The sequence below is a fragment of the Athene noctua genome, chromosome 20, assembly GCF_965140245.1.
Source record: "Athene noctua chromosome 20, bAthNoc1.hap1.1, whole genome shotgun sequence".
Taxonomy (NCBI): domain Eukaryota; kingdom Metazoa; phylum Chordata; class Aves; order Strigiformes; family Strigidae; genus Athene; species Athene noctua.
Genome location: NC_134056.1, coordinates 6,253,575 through 6,268,256, shown reverse-complemented (window position 1 = coordinate 6,268,256; position 14,682 = coordinate 6,253,575). Strand labels below are relative to the sequence as shown.

At 46.7% G+C, this 14,682-nt stretch overlaps 2 protein-coding genes across 3 annotated transcripts; one reads left to right on the top strand and one right to left on the bottom strand.

The window, feature by feature from the left end:
- The first annotated feature begins 118 nt into the window (after positions 1-118).
- TOR1B (torsin family 1 member B) lies at positions 119-7,094 on the top strand. The gene is made up of 5 exons (XM_074923780.1): positions 119-314; positions 555-820; positions 3,381-3,556; positions 4,534-4,661; positions 5,059-7,094. Exons 1-5 carry the CDS (start codon positions 134-136, stop codon positions 5,334-5,336), a joined length of 1,029 nt encoding a protein of 342 aa, XP_074779881.1. The 5' UTR covers positions 119-133; the 3' UTR covers positions 5,337-7,094.
- Positions 7,095-8,989: 1,895 nt separating this feature from the next.
- On the bottom strand, positions 8,990-14,342 carry LOC141968783 (torsin-1A-like). 2 transcript variants are annotated; one of them, XM_074923882.1, is made up of 5 exons: positions 14,117-14,342; positions 13,559-13,839; positions 11,642-11,817; positions 11,423-11,550; positions 8,990-10,456 (listed from the first exon to the last, which is right to left on the bottom strand). In XM_074923882.1, the coding sequence occupies exons 1-5, from the start codon at positions 14,298-14,300 to the stop codon at positions 10,206-10,208; spliced, it is 1,020 nt and encodes a 339-aa protein (XP_074779983.1). In that variant the 5' UTR covers positions 14,301-14,342; the 3' UTR covers positions 8,990-10,205. The 2 variants fall into 2 exon arrangements, with proteins under 2 accessions (XP_074779983.1, XP_074779984.1); XM_074923883.1 differs by having other exon boundaries at positions 8,992-10,456; positions 13,559-13,824; positions 14,096-14,342.
- Positions 14,343-14,682: the final 340 nt, after the last annotated feature.

Below are 14,682 nucleotides of genomic sequence, written 5' to 3'. Positions count from 1 at the left end.
CGTCACCAGCAGGGCAGCGGCGGCCGGCCGTGCCCTTTATAAAGATGGCGGCGGCGGCGGCGGGCGGCGCGGGGTTTGCTGCCCACATCCGGCGGCGGGTGGGAGCGCGGGTGCGCGCGCGCGCGTAGCCGCCATGCTGAGGGCGGCCGGGCTGCTCTGGCTGCTGCTGCCGGGGCTGGCGGCGCTGGAGCCGCTCAGCGTGGGCCTGGCTATCGGCATCGCCTCGGCCCTCACCGGCTACCTGTCCAACCCCAACTTCTACTGCAGCTTCGTGGAGTGCTGCCCCCGCGCCGGGCACCGCCTCAACGCCACCGGTACGGCGGGGCCGGGGGGGGGTGTGGCGGCGGGCTGCGCAGGGCTCCCCAGCCCTGCCCCGGGGCTCGGCCGGTAACCGGTCACTGCCCGGGGCAGCCCCCGGCGTGCCTGGTAGCGGCCGTGCCATGCCGAGCTCGCCCGGTGCGTGGCCGGCGACCGGCACCCGTTGGTGGCCATGCCGAGCTCGCCCGGTGCGTGGCCGGTAGCCGTGCGATGCCGAGCTCTCCCTCTCCTCGCAGCGCTGAAGGTGCAGCTGGACACCAGGCTCTTTGGGCAGCACTTGGCCAAGGACGTGGTGCTGAAGGCGGTGATGGGCTTCAGCAGCAACCCCAGCCCCAAGAAGCCGTTGACGCTCTCGCTCCACGGCTGGGCTGGCACCGGCAAGAACTTCCTGAGCCAGATCCTGGCCGAGCACGTCCACCGCGCCGGCCTGCGCAGCAAGTTCGTCCATCTCTTCCTGGCCACCCTGCACTTCCCCTACCACGACCAGATCAAGCACTACAAGGTGAGGAGGGACGCGGGGGTTTACCTTGGCCGCTCACCCCGAGCCTCTAAAGGGGGGGGCTTTGGATGTTTGCGCTGTGCGTGTCCCCCCAGAAACCTGACAGCCGGCGGTGCGCAGCTGGGTGTTTCCAAAGCTGGTGCTTAGGAGAGACGCGGCGGGAAACTGAAAGGCACCAAAATGCCAACAAATCCAAAGCGAGCGTAATTTCCTAGTGTTGTTTTCTCACTGATGCCATCTGCTGATTTCTGCGGTGTTTGCTGTTAGGAAAGAATCCTGTTACTAAAACTGGGCCGGAGATAACTTTCTCCATAGCAGTCCCTGTGGTGCCGTGTTTTGTGTTTGTGGCTAAACCAGTGCTGGTAACGCACCGGTGTTTTGGCGGTGAGTGACCAGTGCTCCCGCAGCCTCAAAGCTTGCTTTTTTTCCCCCCACTCGTAGCGAGTAGAGATTGGGAGGAGATGCAGCCGGGACAGCTGACCCCCGTCGGGCAAAGATACATTCTGCACCATATGCAATAAAAATTGGGGTAGAAAAAGGAAAATCTGGGGGGCATTGGCTTTCAGGGTGGTTGTTGCTCTAACACTGGCTGAGCGTTGGTCTGCATGTGTTGGGGTGAGTGATTCCCTTTGCTTCTTTTTTTCTTCTTTCCATCACCTATCAAACTGTCTATCTTGACCCATTAATTTTCCCACTTTTATTCTTTTCCTCTCTTCCCCATCATGTTGGAGGGTGCTTGGCTGCTGGCCGGGTGTCACGACCTGGACTGGAAGCCCAGAGAATCGCAACGGTTCTGTGATTCCCTCGGGTTAAATTAAGGTGAAATGACACCAAACGACTGGTTAAAATGTTTTACTTGCGGTAGAGAACAATTTAAACTTGAAAAAGGATAATAACATGTGGTCTCTTATAAATCTATAAGAAAGAAAAGAAAGGAAAGGAGAGAAAGAGAGTCAAAGAAATCCAGATTACCATTCCTGGATCCAACATTGTCTCGGGTCTGGTAATCTTGGGTGGTGGGTGCACACAGAGCAAAGTTTCTGTTGCATTTTTGAATTAATTTTATTAGATGATTAGCGTCGTAGACGAAGAGGGACAGGTATTCCACAAATACATTTCCATGACAGACGAGGAAAAAGGTGGAGCATGGGTTTGAGTCGGCGGTCGTTGCCCAGCTTTGGTTTTAACTCTGTTCCCAGAGATCTTACCAGTCATTATGATCACCTCTTATCAGCTCTCATTACCACTGCAATGGCGAAGGTGCGAAGTCATTAGCAAGTTATTAGCAAGGCAGGCATGGTGTCTGGCTTGCACAATAGAGCCACAAAGTATGGGGCTTAGGGGTACTTGTGCTTGAGGGGAAACACCTAGTTTAGTCCAGGTCTCCCCCTCTGAGGCTTCTCTAAGGAGTTTGTCAGTGCAGCTGCAAGGGGGTGGGGGGTGCATCCTTCAGTATACTCCTGCTTCCTTGGGTGACATTTCTTAGGCTAATCCGAAGGCCACAGCTTGTCCTTGAGGTTTTCTGTGTCGATGAATTTTGAGGCATTTCTTCCTTCAGTTCCTTACACCGGGTCAACCCACCACGCACTGAGCAAGGAGAGGGTGTAGCCGTGTCCTGGTTTTGGCCGGGATAGAGTTCATTTCTCCCTAGTAGTTGGTACAGTGCTGTGTTTTGGGTTTAGTGTGAGAATAATGTGGATAACATGCTGATGTTTTAGTTGTTGTTAAGTAGCACTTGAGGATTTTTCAGTTTCCCCTGCTCTGCCAGCGAGCAGGTGCACAAAAAGCTGGGAGGGAGCATCAGTCAGCAGGTGGTGAGCAACTGCATTGTGCATCACTTGTCTTTTCTTGGGTTTTATTTTTTTTGTTTTGTTATATTCCTTTCCCTTACTATTATTATTATATCTTATTATTGTTATGTTTTGTATTTTATGTTGTATTTATATTTTATTTTAGTTATTAAACTGGTGTTATCTCAATCCACTTCTTTTTGATTCTCCTCCCCATCCCACTGGGAGGGGGGATGAGTGAATGGCTGTGTAGTGCTTAGTTGCTGTCTGGAGTTAAACCACAACAGCCTGCATGAGAAGTTTTTCAAGTGAAAAAATGCCATTCCCTGACATTGGAGAGTTCTGGTCTTCATGTTTTAATCTTTGAAGGTACCTAAAACTGATGTACTGTTAGATGTGGTTCCTGTATGAAAGATAAAACACTGACTTTTTTTTTTTTTTTTTTAAAAAAAAAACAACCACAAAACAACAAAAAGGAGTTTTTTCTTTTTCCTCCAAGGCTTCCCATCTCAGATGGTTTTTGTCTTATTCATACACTAAGCAGAAAAAATTAGAAGGTCTTTCCTCTATGAGCAAGAAAAAAATTCACATTTCAATTCAGTGTCATGTGTCAAAGGGATCAGTCACAGAGTTTATGGTCCTCTCTTCAGGAAAAGCTGTAACCAGTGTGTGTGTTATGCTGACATTTGAAAGGGTGTCCCTAGAGTCTGTCACAAGTATCTTGTATCCAGAAGAGACCTAGTGTTCCAGTGGTTTTCAACCTCTTGTTCCAGGAACAACTGCAGAACTGGATTCGAGGCAACGTCAGTGCCTGTCCCCACTCTGTCTTCATTTTTGATGAGATGGACAAAATGCATCCAGGTCTCATAGATGCCATCAAGCCGTTCTTAGACTATTACGAGCAGGTTGATGGGGTATCCTACAGGAAAGCCATCTTCATCTTCCTCAGGTCTGTAGCACCTATTTTGGCCATTCTGAGGTATTGGGTTAAATCTGGGTTTATGATGATAATGATGTTCCTATGGGATGACATTCAAAGAACAGCAAAAGAACGGTTCTGGAGGGAAGACCCTCTGTAAAGACAGAGGGGAGCACTGTGAGCTCGTGTGGCCTGTGGATGCTGCGCAGTGGATCACTGCAGCGTGGTGCCTGGCCCAGAAGCACAGATTGTATGAGAGTTCCCATTTTGGGGAAGTTGTCTGGAGTGGGTGCACCCTGTACTGAGTCTGGCTGGCCTGGAATTAACTGGCTTCTCAGCAGCTGTTCTGGTGCTTTGTTTTGGATTTGTGGCTAAAACATTGTCAGTAACACACCGATGTTTTTGGCTGTTTCTGGATGGTGCTTGCAAAGCATCAAGGCTTTCTCTTTTTTTCCCCACGGTGCCCCCAGTGGGTAGACTGGGGTGGGCAGGGGATGGGAGGGGACACAGCTGGGACAGCTGACCTGAACTGGCCAGGGGAATATTCAATATTATGTAATTTCATGCTCAGCAAGAAAACCTGGAGTAGAGAAAGAAGGGGGGGGAGTTCAGCTTCCAAGGTGATGGTTCTTGGGAGACTGCCAGGGCATTGGTCTGACTATGGGTTGAGTGATATCTTTCCCCCCCCTTTTCATAATCTATTAAACTGTCTTTATCTTGATCTACAAGTCTTCTAACTTTTATTCTTCTTATTTCCTCCTTCCATCCTGCTGAGGTGGGAGGGAGTAAGTGGCTATGTAGGTGCTTGGCTGCTGGCTGGGGTCAGCCCACCACACACTGATGGCGATTTAAAGAACTGGAGGCTTACTGTAAATTTTGGCTTACAGGTTTCTGTTTTGGTGATTTGTTTGACTTCAGGAAGATTAGCAACATCTGTAACTAGCTAAAAAATAAAATGTGCCTCAGTTGTGTCCATTCACCACTGAATGTTTTTCTTTTATGAATAGCAATGCAGGTGGTGACATAATTAATAAAGCAGTTCTTGACTTTTGGACAAGTGGAAAGCACAGGGAAGAGATTCAGCTCAAAGATCTGGAGCCCATGCTATCTGTAGGAGTCTACAATAACAAGAATAGTAAGTCACTTTCCCCAGAAAGTGGGAAATTTTTTACTTCATAACTGGATTCAACTCTGCAGTCTGTACTGCAACCTACTTGACCCTGCCCTGCTTCCCGTTACCCCACCTTCCAACAGTGCCCTGGCCCCATGCCCTTCTGTCCCTTCTCTCCAGTATCTTGCCCTCACAAGGAAGTTTTTGGCAGAGAAGTTGCTCTTCATGCACACTGAAGGTTAGCAGCAAGAGCTGTGAGGCGCTGTCAGTCTGATCCATCCAGCTAACTGGATGCTTTTCTCAGGCAGCAGTTGAGGCAAACTGCTTTGTGAATTCAGTCTGGCCTGTGGACCCTATCTTATTCAGACTCAAAGAATCATAGGACTTTCTCTAAACTTTTTTTTCCTCCCAACTCCTCCAGGTGGACTGTGGCACAGCAGCCTTGTTGACAGGAACCTCATTGACTACTTTGTCCCCTTCCTGCCCCTGGAGCACAAGCATGTGAAGATGTGTGTCAGGGCTGAAATGATGGCCCGTGGCTATGCTGTCGATGAGAAGATTGTTCAAGCAGTGGCTGATGAAATGACATTCTTCCCAAAAGAGCAGAAAATCTACTCTGATAAAGGCTGCAAGACTGTACAGGCCAAGCTGGATATTCACGAAGATGCTATGACGAGAGATTTGAAAGCCGAGGGTTGATTACTCTTCAGGTCTCTAAAGGACTTTCAGAGCTTTGGCAAATCTGTGTATTTGCACTTAAGCTTTTTTACTGTTGCAGGGAGTGTGGTGAAAATACCAGAATGAGCTCTGTGGGCTTTTCAGTGTTGTTTTTTTTTTTTTAAACTTAACATCCTTCTATTCATCTCTGAACTGTCTGGTATCCAAATGTTGTCCCCTTCATTCTTCTTTTAACCTGTAGAGAATTTCTGAGTATGAGAGATGTATATCACGTGATACATCCTCTCCTGCTTTATTCTTCAAGTGCTGCAATTAAGTATTGAGTTCCTCTTTCTTCAAAAACTAGACCGGAACAAAGGAGAACAGAGGAATTCTTCCAGGCAGTTGTATTCCCTCTCTTGTTCATGGGCTAGTGAAATGAAGGGATGTGGGGTGTGTTCAGTAGTAGGGCGAGGGTGAATCCCTTGATGCGTTGCAGTAAGAAGATGGTATGGTGGAAGGCCTCCTGTCCTTCACATCAGACTGATGCTGTTGTAGCTTCCATGGCTGAGCATCAGCTATTCAGGGACAGAAGGGCATGATTATAGTTTGTCTGAGCTGTGGCATCGTATACCATGTCTCCTGCTACAGTGACATGGAAAGGCATGATGAGCTCCAGGAAATCTGTTAAAATAGTAGAAAAAGGGGAGGCGGGGCAAGTAACTGCTTGCTCCTGTGCTTCTTTGGGGAAAAAACTTGTAAAAGAAACTATGGTCTTCTAACAAAGGGGGCTCATTGAACTTGTGTGGTAACTCCAGGTCTTCCTAAGCAGAGGGACCCAACTGAGGGATCTGTGTTAAAACATACCAGGCCAGTCTCCTGCTCTTAATGAGAAAAATCTCTTGTGAGGATTTGACTGTTACAGCTTGGCAGGTTAGTCTGCATGTGGGGGCTCCTGGGACTGAAGTCTTTAAGATCCCTGGGAGTCCCTCTCAGCTGCACCCAACAGACTAGGAGTAGGTAATGCTACTCTCATCTGGTTTGGAAGACAGTTTCATGGCAGAAGTTATTTTCAATAGTGTATTTTTATACTGAAGTGTAAGCAACAGCAATAGAAGGTTCTTTCTAGAGAGCCACAGAGAAGGGGGTATGGGACATGGGACAATCCTATACTTAAGTATGTTATATAGTAGCTTTTAGCACTAAAGAATGTGTGTGGAAGGGTGAATGACGAATTAGGAAGCTGGGAAAAATTGATTTAACCTTCACCCACTGGTAAGGATGGGGTTTAAAACTTTTTTGCAAGGTTTTCATCATCCATCACTTGTGGATCAGATATTCTAGTGCAAGACAGAAGTGCCTATCACTTGGTTGATTGTAGTGTGTTTTTTAAACTGGTATGAGGAATTGGGCTATTTTCCTGCTGCAGCATCTACTTGCTCACTTGTACTTGATGTAATGCAATACTTACAGGTTTCAACCCTATTATGTTAATTTAAATTACAACAGAGAGCTTAGTATTTGTTAAACTCTAAATTTAAGTGCCAATTGTGTTTTACAACCCCACATGGAGGCTGGTAAACGCTGGCAAACTTCACACTGATGCAATCTCCAGAACCAAATGCTAGCTAGCCATTAACCTTGGGACATTGGACTGTTCCTTTTGTTGTATGTTTTGCCTATTAACTGACTTAGTCATAGGTGCATCCAGTTTCAGTTACTCCAAACTCAAAATACCTGTGCAATTTCAAGACAAAATGTTACTACAGTACTGCGCTGCAATAAATTTTAAGTCCCTTTTGTCTTGGTTTAATCATTTTTGGTTACAGGAAAGCACAAGTTTATGCTGTTTTCAACCCCTGCTATGCAGCTTTCTGTTAAACAAATTTTAAAGAATAAAGCTTATAACAATGGATAAGCAGATTCAATAGCCTGTTGATGTTAAAACATGTTGAGTCATCCAACAATACAGTAAGGAATGCGGCAGTTAAATACAGCTCAGTAGAAACACCTACCTATGAAAAAGCCTTAAAGTCTCTGCCAGCTCTGCTTCATAGTTATTAACAGATCTCTGCTACTATACTGCCAGGTGCTGCAGGATGAATATGCCTTGGGCAGCTGATTTAACCATTCCTCCAGTGCTGCATCTGGAAAGCTGTTCCAGGCAGCTCCTCACCTCTCTGAGCTGGCAAAGGCATGATAGGACTACAGGCTTTCATTGTAGCTCTGTGAGCCAGAGCATCTGCAGCTTCTCTAGCACTGAAGGAGAGCCAGGGGGTAAATAATGGCCTAATTCAAGCAAGGTACAGCCGTTGGCCACAACTCTCACCTCACTGAACAGTTGGTTGTTGACGTGGTTGTGAAGGTGTTGTGCCGTAGTGATGCACAAGGAAGCTGGTTACAGAGCGCAGCCAGGCAGTGTCAGCTGTCTCTTTCAGCAGGACTTTGCACTGCACTGCTCCACACACAGGACAGCTCTGCTCAGGCAGATACATCTCTAGAGACAGGTTGCTTCTTTCTGTCAAGAGAACAGCACTTACTACATCGCTGTGCTTTAACCATAGCCTCTGATTTTATGAGCACAGTGTGAGATCTCAGAACATTCCCCGCAGAAGGTTGAATTAAAGCAGCACTTCCTTGTACTGGATTTTGGTAAGAACAAAATTCAGTCTTGGCAACTGCTCAGCTACTCCCACCTGGCCAATGAATCAGACCTTTCCTCCCATTTGACACCTTCCTTCAAGTTGGCTGAGCCAGTTTCAAGTGGCCAAACTTACCCACTCACAGCCAGACAAGAGCAAGGACCTCAGCTTTGAAACTACAGTCTAAAGGGGAAGAATAACGGCAGGAGGGGAAGGATCAAATTGGGTGATTTCAGGCACACTTTTTTTTTTTTCACCCAGCTGAAGACCATAATAGCCAGGTCATCTGTTTACAAGAACAGAAGAGATTAAACACAGGCAGTCTCCACCCCCTTTGAACATATTTTTCCCTAGAGGAAGCTTCCATCTACCCTAAACCATCTAGGGCTATGATACAATGAAATACTTGCTACCCATCTATGTCAAATGCTGCAATGGCACATAAAGCAGAACAAGAGTATTTAATGCTGGAAGAGCCACAATACTGCTTGGCTGAACTGCTGCTTTTGAGAAGAAGGTACCAAACTAATACAAGTTTATCATTTTCACATCTGCTTTTTCCATTAGCCAGGTGTTTGCTATAATCAGGTCAAAGAAAGAGATAAATACCCAAGTTCAAAGTGTTCATTTGCTGATAAATACTAGGACTGATAATTTGCATATTACACAACTTCAGAACTGGACAGTTGGAGTTTTAGTGGCTTCCCCCCCCCTTTCAGAGAAAACTTCAAGATACTGCCACTGAAAACATGGGTGGCTTCAACCTGTGTTCAGTCAGTGGTACCACTGTGGGAGGAGACAAGAAGCAAGGTTTTAACTAGTCTCTAGAAGACAAGTTCATCCTTACAATACTGTTGAGCACATACACATTTAGAAAGTCTTCCTCCACAATAAACTGTGAGTTTAATTAGTACCAATGGTGTCGAAGTGCAGCTTCCACTCTAAACTTCATTTGTTTCCCTTTCACCAGGTAGCAGAGGCACATGTCCTCATATCTATTCCCTTTGAACTCAAGAAGGGAGATATCTGTAATCAAGCACAGCTGAACACTTCAGCCAGAAATAGAGTATGCTCTTCCTCAACAAGCAGCAAGTCTGTGCAAAATTAACATCAAATCCCTCAATGCAAAGAAGACCAGAAGGTAGCTAAGAAATACATTTCCGATGAAAAAAGTTTATTTTTAATAGAAACTGGAGTGAAAGAACACCTCTGCAGTGCTCATTCAGAAACGAATCTGGCACTCCTTGCAGTAACTTCTGTTGACACATTTCACATTTTTTTTCAAATGCCCTTGGATCCGTCTTCATCCCGACCTCAAAGGCATACAGTATTGTGAGAAGATGAAAAAGGGAAAACCCCGCAAACTGGCCCCAGAATGCTACATGTATGTGAAGAGGAGGAACTGCTTTTCCATTTCCTTGGTGTAAAATTTAACCTGTACACAATTCCTATCAAGTTTCACCCTTCCCAGGAAGCTGGCTCACCAGTCAGCATGCTTTTCTCCCTCCTGAGACTGCTCCTGGGAGAGCATGCTGTGGACAACTTTATACATTAAAAAGTAACCAAACAATAGGGACTAACTACACTAGTGTGGCAGTCAAGGATTTTAACTCACTTCTTTGTAATACTAAGTCCACCATCTGAACACTATTCACGCCAGAGTTTCACATTCTTGGTTTGACACACAGGAGACCAAATTATACCACTGGTTTGAGAAAGACAATGGTACTGCATGATGCTGGATAGAAGACTCCGGATTTTTTTAATTACAGACTCCCCCCTTACTTTACTGGAGCCAAGCCATTCACAGAGAAATACTTTCGATGTAGTTATAAGAATATGCCCACATAAGCTCAATGAAAGCTTTCACAGACTTAGGAACTTTGATTAAAATTCTCGATATTGTCTAGAGATCATCCACATCAAGCCAAAATCCAATTAAAATTAGGTCACAGTCTCAGTCCTTCTACACATGCCAACAGTCTGCCAAATGGTTCTGACGATCGAAGATCCGATCCGAGAGGAGTCTTCGGCACTGTCAGACCCCCGCAGTCACGATGCAGTTCATTCTTACCTTGCCAACACAAGGCTGAAGTACTTGGGAGCCGTGACTAGTGACAGAATAAAAATGCAGAGGCACTGCTGCTTATTTACACACCAGTTAAATAATGTTCCTTTCTTTTAAAAGTGCTTAAAAATGAAATGTCCCAGGTTCTCCACTTTGTGATTAAGTTAAATTTGCTTCTTTGCAGGTTGTAGCAATAAAGCATTAGAAGTCATAATAATAATCCAGCTTTGCATCCACAGTTTTACATCCCTTATCTGAATAAATTCTCTCCTCTCTGGGGAAGTACGTCATCTCGTCGGCTATTCTGGTTAAAATGTCTTCATCCACAACATAGCCACGTGATTCAATCTCAACTCTGACACACATTTTCACATGTTTGTATTCCAGAGGCAGAAAGGGAACAAAGTAGTCAATGAGATTTCTATCAATCAATGTACTGTGCCAAAATCCACCTACAAAGGGAAAGAGAACGGGGTTGTTACTACTCCTCTAGTTAAACACCACCATGGGTTGAATGAGAGAGCAAGAGACATACCACAGCCTTCTGCTTCATACCAGTAAGTAATCACCTGTGATTTTAGGGCCCTATAATGCACAAGTAAGTCCAAATATAAGCTCGTCTCGTGGTACTTTGTGCATAAAGTTTTGGACAGACACATAAATGCGGTCCACTGGAGGTGAATGAATGAATTCTGACTGAATGCATTTAAGTCTTGCTCCCCAGGTGCTAGTCTCATACCCTCCCCTCTCTCACTTAGAGAAGTACAGATTTCCTCCCTCTTAACAGCTCTCCCAGACCAGCTTTCTTGTTGCTTTTTTTAGAGCTTGCATCTAACCTTTTTAAAAATAAAAAATACAGTAAGTTTGCTTCCAATGCTAATTTTAGAGTATAATTATGTTAAAACCCCTTTTCACTGGAAGTCCCATGTGAGGAAATCTAGGAAGCACTGGGCTGCCCACAGCAGGGCTGGCATGTCAGCCTGTGGCTCCTAAATAGCTGCCTGAAGGCTTTTAACAGACTGACCAAGACAGGCTAAGTGGATTGGGGGCCAAGGAAATGGCTTCCCCACAATAAAACATTTTATTGGTTAAAGATTTTTCAGCTAGTGCAGTACCTAGCCTGTCAGGATTTCTGTTTGCTTTCCCTTTAGCCCATTAGCATGTCAATTACTGCACAGCACAGACTTCCCCCAACACAGGCAATCCAACAGGGAGCAAACACGCTGGTAGCCAAGGTGCACATGGAGCTCCTTAACCTCCAGAGCCAACTGACGGCCCCCAGACTGCATTGTGGCTCCTTGCTAGCCAAAAATTGGAGGCCACATCAGGCAGAAATCATAGCTGTAAAAATGCAGCTAAATGCAGCCCATCCCTTTTGTGGAAATTTTACCACCTCAAAAGCAATCTGTTTTACTCACTATTTTTGTTATTGAAGACAGACACAGACAGTGCATTCTGGATATCTGTGAGCTGTATATCTTCCCTTGTCCTCCCCTTTCTCCAGAAGTCTAGTGCCACCTCTGTTATCTTTTCAGCTCCTGCGTTGCTAAGTAAAGAGAAAACAAAGATTGTAGCTGGAAGTAGTTTTAAAAGGCACCAAGTGTACAGAACAGTGGACCTCAGAAGATGCTTCCTACCTGAGGAATATGAAGATGGCTTGTCGGTAAGACACCCCATCCAGAAGCTCATAGTAGTCCAGGAATGGCTTAATGGAGTCAATGAGTCCTGCATGCATTTTATCCATTTCATCAAATATGAAGAGTGATCTAGGACAGATGCTCACATTTCCCCGAATCCACGACTGCAACTGGTCCTGAGAGGCATAAAAATAAAAGATGCTGAAAGCGTCTGTGTTGAAAAGACAGAAAATAGCTCTTCTGCTTATTGACCTTTGTTCTGAAAGAGTAATTTCAGCTGTGTCATTTTAATAGCTTTGGCTTCTTGACTAAAACATGGTTAAAAGCTATAAATAAGACTTTAACAAAATCTCATGCCAGTTCTGAAAAACTTGAAGACACCAAGAGACGGGATGAGACAAGCAGGAAATCTCCTTGTGAGAAAGATATTCCTGTAAACACAGCAAAAATGAAAGTGCATAGTAGAACAAAGGATGGGTACCAGCAAGGAACAGCAACACAAAGCAAAGCCCTGACAAGTAAGATAATTACTTTTGGCAGCTCATTGGTCTAAACATCCTTAGGTCTCAAGGCTACAGACAATATTACATTTGCTACCTGATCAGCACCAGTGAGATACTGCACCTGCAGTCACTGGCAGAAGTAGAAACAGAATTAAATTCTCAGCCCTGTGTTTTAATCATTCAGAAGTTAAATGAAGACAATTACAAGTCCTTCTTAAAACAAAATATTGTTCAGAACGGCTAACTCTTTATTGTATTTAAAGGCTTTCTCACTTAAGTGTTGCATTTTTCTCTCACAGAAGCGTTACATTTAAGATCAATAATGAAATAATTGGAAAAAACCGCTTTGATCTGCTGGCAGATGAATGAGAAGTAACTGTTCTGACCATTTTCAATGATTCATCACTTTTTTATATTCACTGTTTACACAGTCCCTGAACCGCAGAGGCAGCACACAAGGTGGCACTGGGTGTATTGTGGATAAGAAGCGGTAGTTCCTCCTACTGCCTTGGGCAGCAAGTTTCTCAAATGTATTCCCCTCGGCAGAAAAGCAGAAAGGGATCCATTTTATTTTAAAATAGATCAGTTGCAAGAAGGAGAAAAGTAAGCTGAAAAGAAGGAACAGTTATTTCCTCCACTTAGAAATCAGGTTTGTAGACCATCCCGTTCCAGTTTTTAACACATACGAACTGAACATAAACATTAAGTAGTACGAAAGGCAGTGGTACTCATTCAAACTCTGCTGTTAACACAGTTAGAACAAAAAAAAAACACCAACCCAAAACCAGAAGACATGCATCTGAGCTACACATCCACATGATATCCACCTGCCTACAGAACTGCACTGCCACTTTGCAAACAGGCAGAACAATTCCAAATACATTTATCCGTACCTTTCTGACAACAGAATATTCTGTGATTTTGTTTCAGCTGGAAAACGGCTGCATAGAAAAACTAAATAACCCGCTGCTCAGTGTGCAGTACACCTGTGTCCCAGAGAACAAGCTTCAGCTTGCCATGGTACCTGTCACTTGGAGGTCAGCAGGTGGTTTCCCAGAGACATGAATTACTCGTTTTTTAAAGCCCCCACCAGTGTAATGCCTAACCTCAGAAACCTACTGTATCATATTTATCCTTAATTCAGTCACATCTCTAAGCAATGTGTAGAACAAAAATAAAACGTATCATTCTCCCCTAAAGCGAGGCTCACAAAACTACATTAATGAGAAAAACAGTTCTGATAGGTGTTAGGATTTACCCAGTTCTGTACAGAGATTCCAAAACTGGCACAAGGGATGTTTTACTGCATACAATAACGTCTAGGTTTCTTGTACTGATCATGCCGTAATTCAACAGAGCAGTCACTGCAGCAGAGCTGTGCCCCACCGCCACGGGTTCCACAGCACACTCTTACCTTGTAAAGACTGATGCTGTGAGCATGAGGAAAGTGTAAAGTTGCCACAAACTGATGGACATATTTACTCTGCAGACCTCTTTTATAAATGCTTTCGGCGACTATCTTACTGACAAAGTTTTTGCCTGTTCCAGTCCACCCGTGCAAGGAAAGGGCAAGAGGCTTTTTGGCGTTGGTGTTGTTCAAGAAACCCTTCACGGCCTTTATCACCACCTTGTTCACCAGGTGCTGCCCGAACAGCTTCTTGTCCAAATTCTCCTGCAGAGCTGGACGGAGAGACCACACCGTCAACAGCGAGACGGGAGCCGGGCGCGGGGCTTCGAGGAGGGTCCGGCACCCACCCGGCCTGACGGCGCCAGCCTGGGGGCAAAGGGCCGGCCGAGCGGGAGCAGCGCCCTGCGGCCCACGCAGGCCCCACGGGGAGGCCCCGCAGGCCCTGCCCGGCTCCCCGGGCCTCCGCCCGCCCCAGCCACCCCGCAATGTCCCCTCAGCCCGCCGCCGCCCCCAGCACCCCCTCAGCCCGCCCCGGCCCCGCACCGGCGGCGGCGCGGTGGTCGTGCCGTTGGAGGCAGCACTCCCTGAAGTAGCAGTAGAGCCGCGGGTAGGAGATGAAACCGGTAAGGGCCGAGGCGGCGGCGCCCGCGATCGCCAGCCCCAGGCTGATGGGCTCCACAGCGCTCGCTGGCTGGAGGAGCAGGAGCAGCGCCAAGGCCGCCCGCAGCGCGCCCCGCCGCAGCTTCATGGCCCGCCCGGCCCCGCCGCCGCCGGCCCCGCCGCCGCTTCCGCCGCGCCCCGCCGCTTCCGCCGCCGCCATCTTGGGTGCGGGCAGAGGCGGGGCCGGCGCTGCGGGCGGCCGCCATGTTGGCTGGGCACCCCGGGGCCGCCCGCCCGGGCCGTCGTTAGCTAAATGGCGGCCTCGCGCGGTGCACGGCCTTAAATACCGCGCGCACCCTCCGACGTCCCATTAGCGGGGCCGCGTTCCCAGGTAGGCAGGGGAAAGGCCGCCTCAGACCTGCACAGGGGCACAGGCTCCGGAACAAACTCGTGCATTTATCTGGCCCAGAGAATTGTGCCGTTTTCTGAAGAAAAGTAAAATCTGAGGCCGTTCCCCCTGTCTCTGGAGT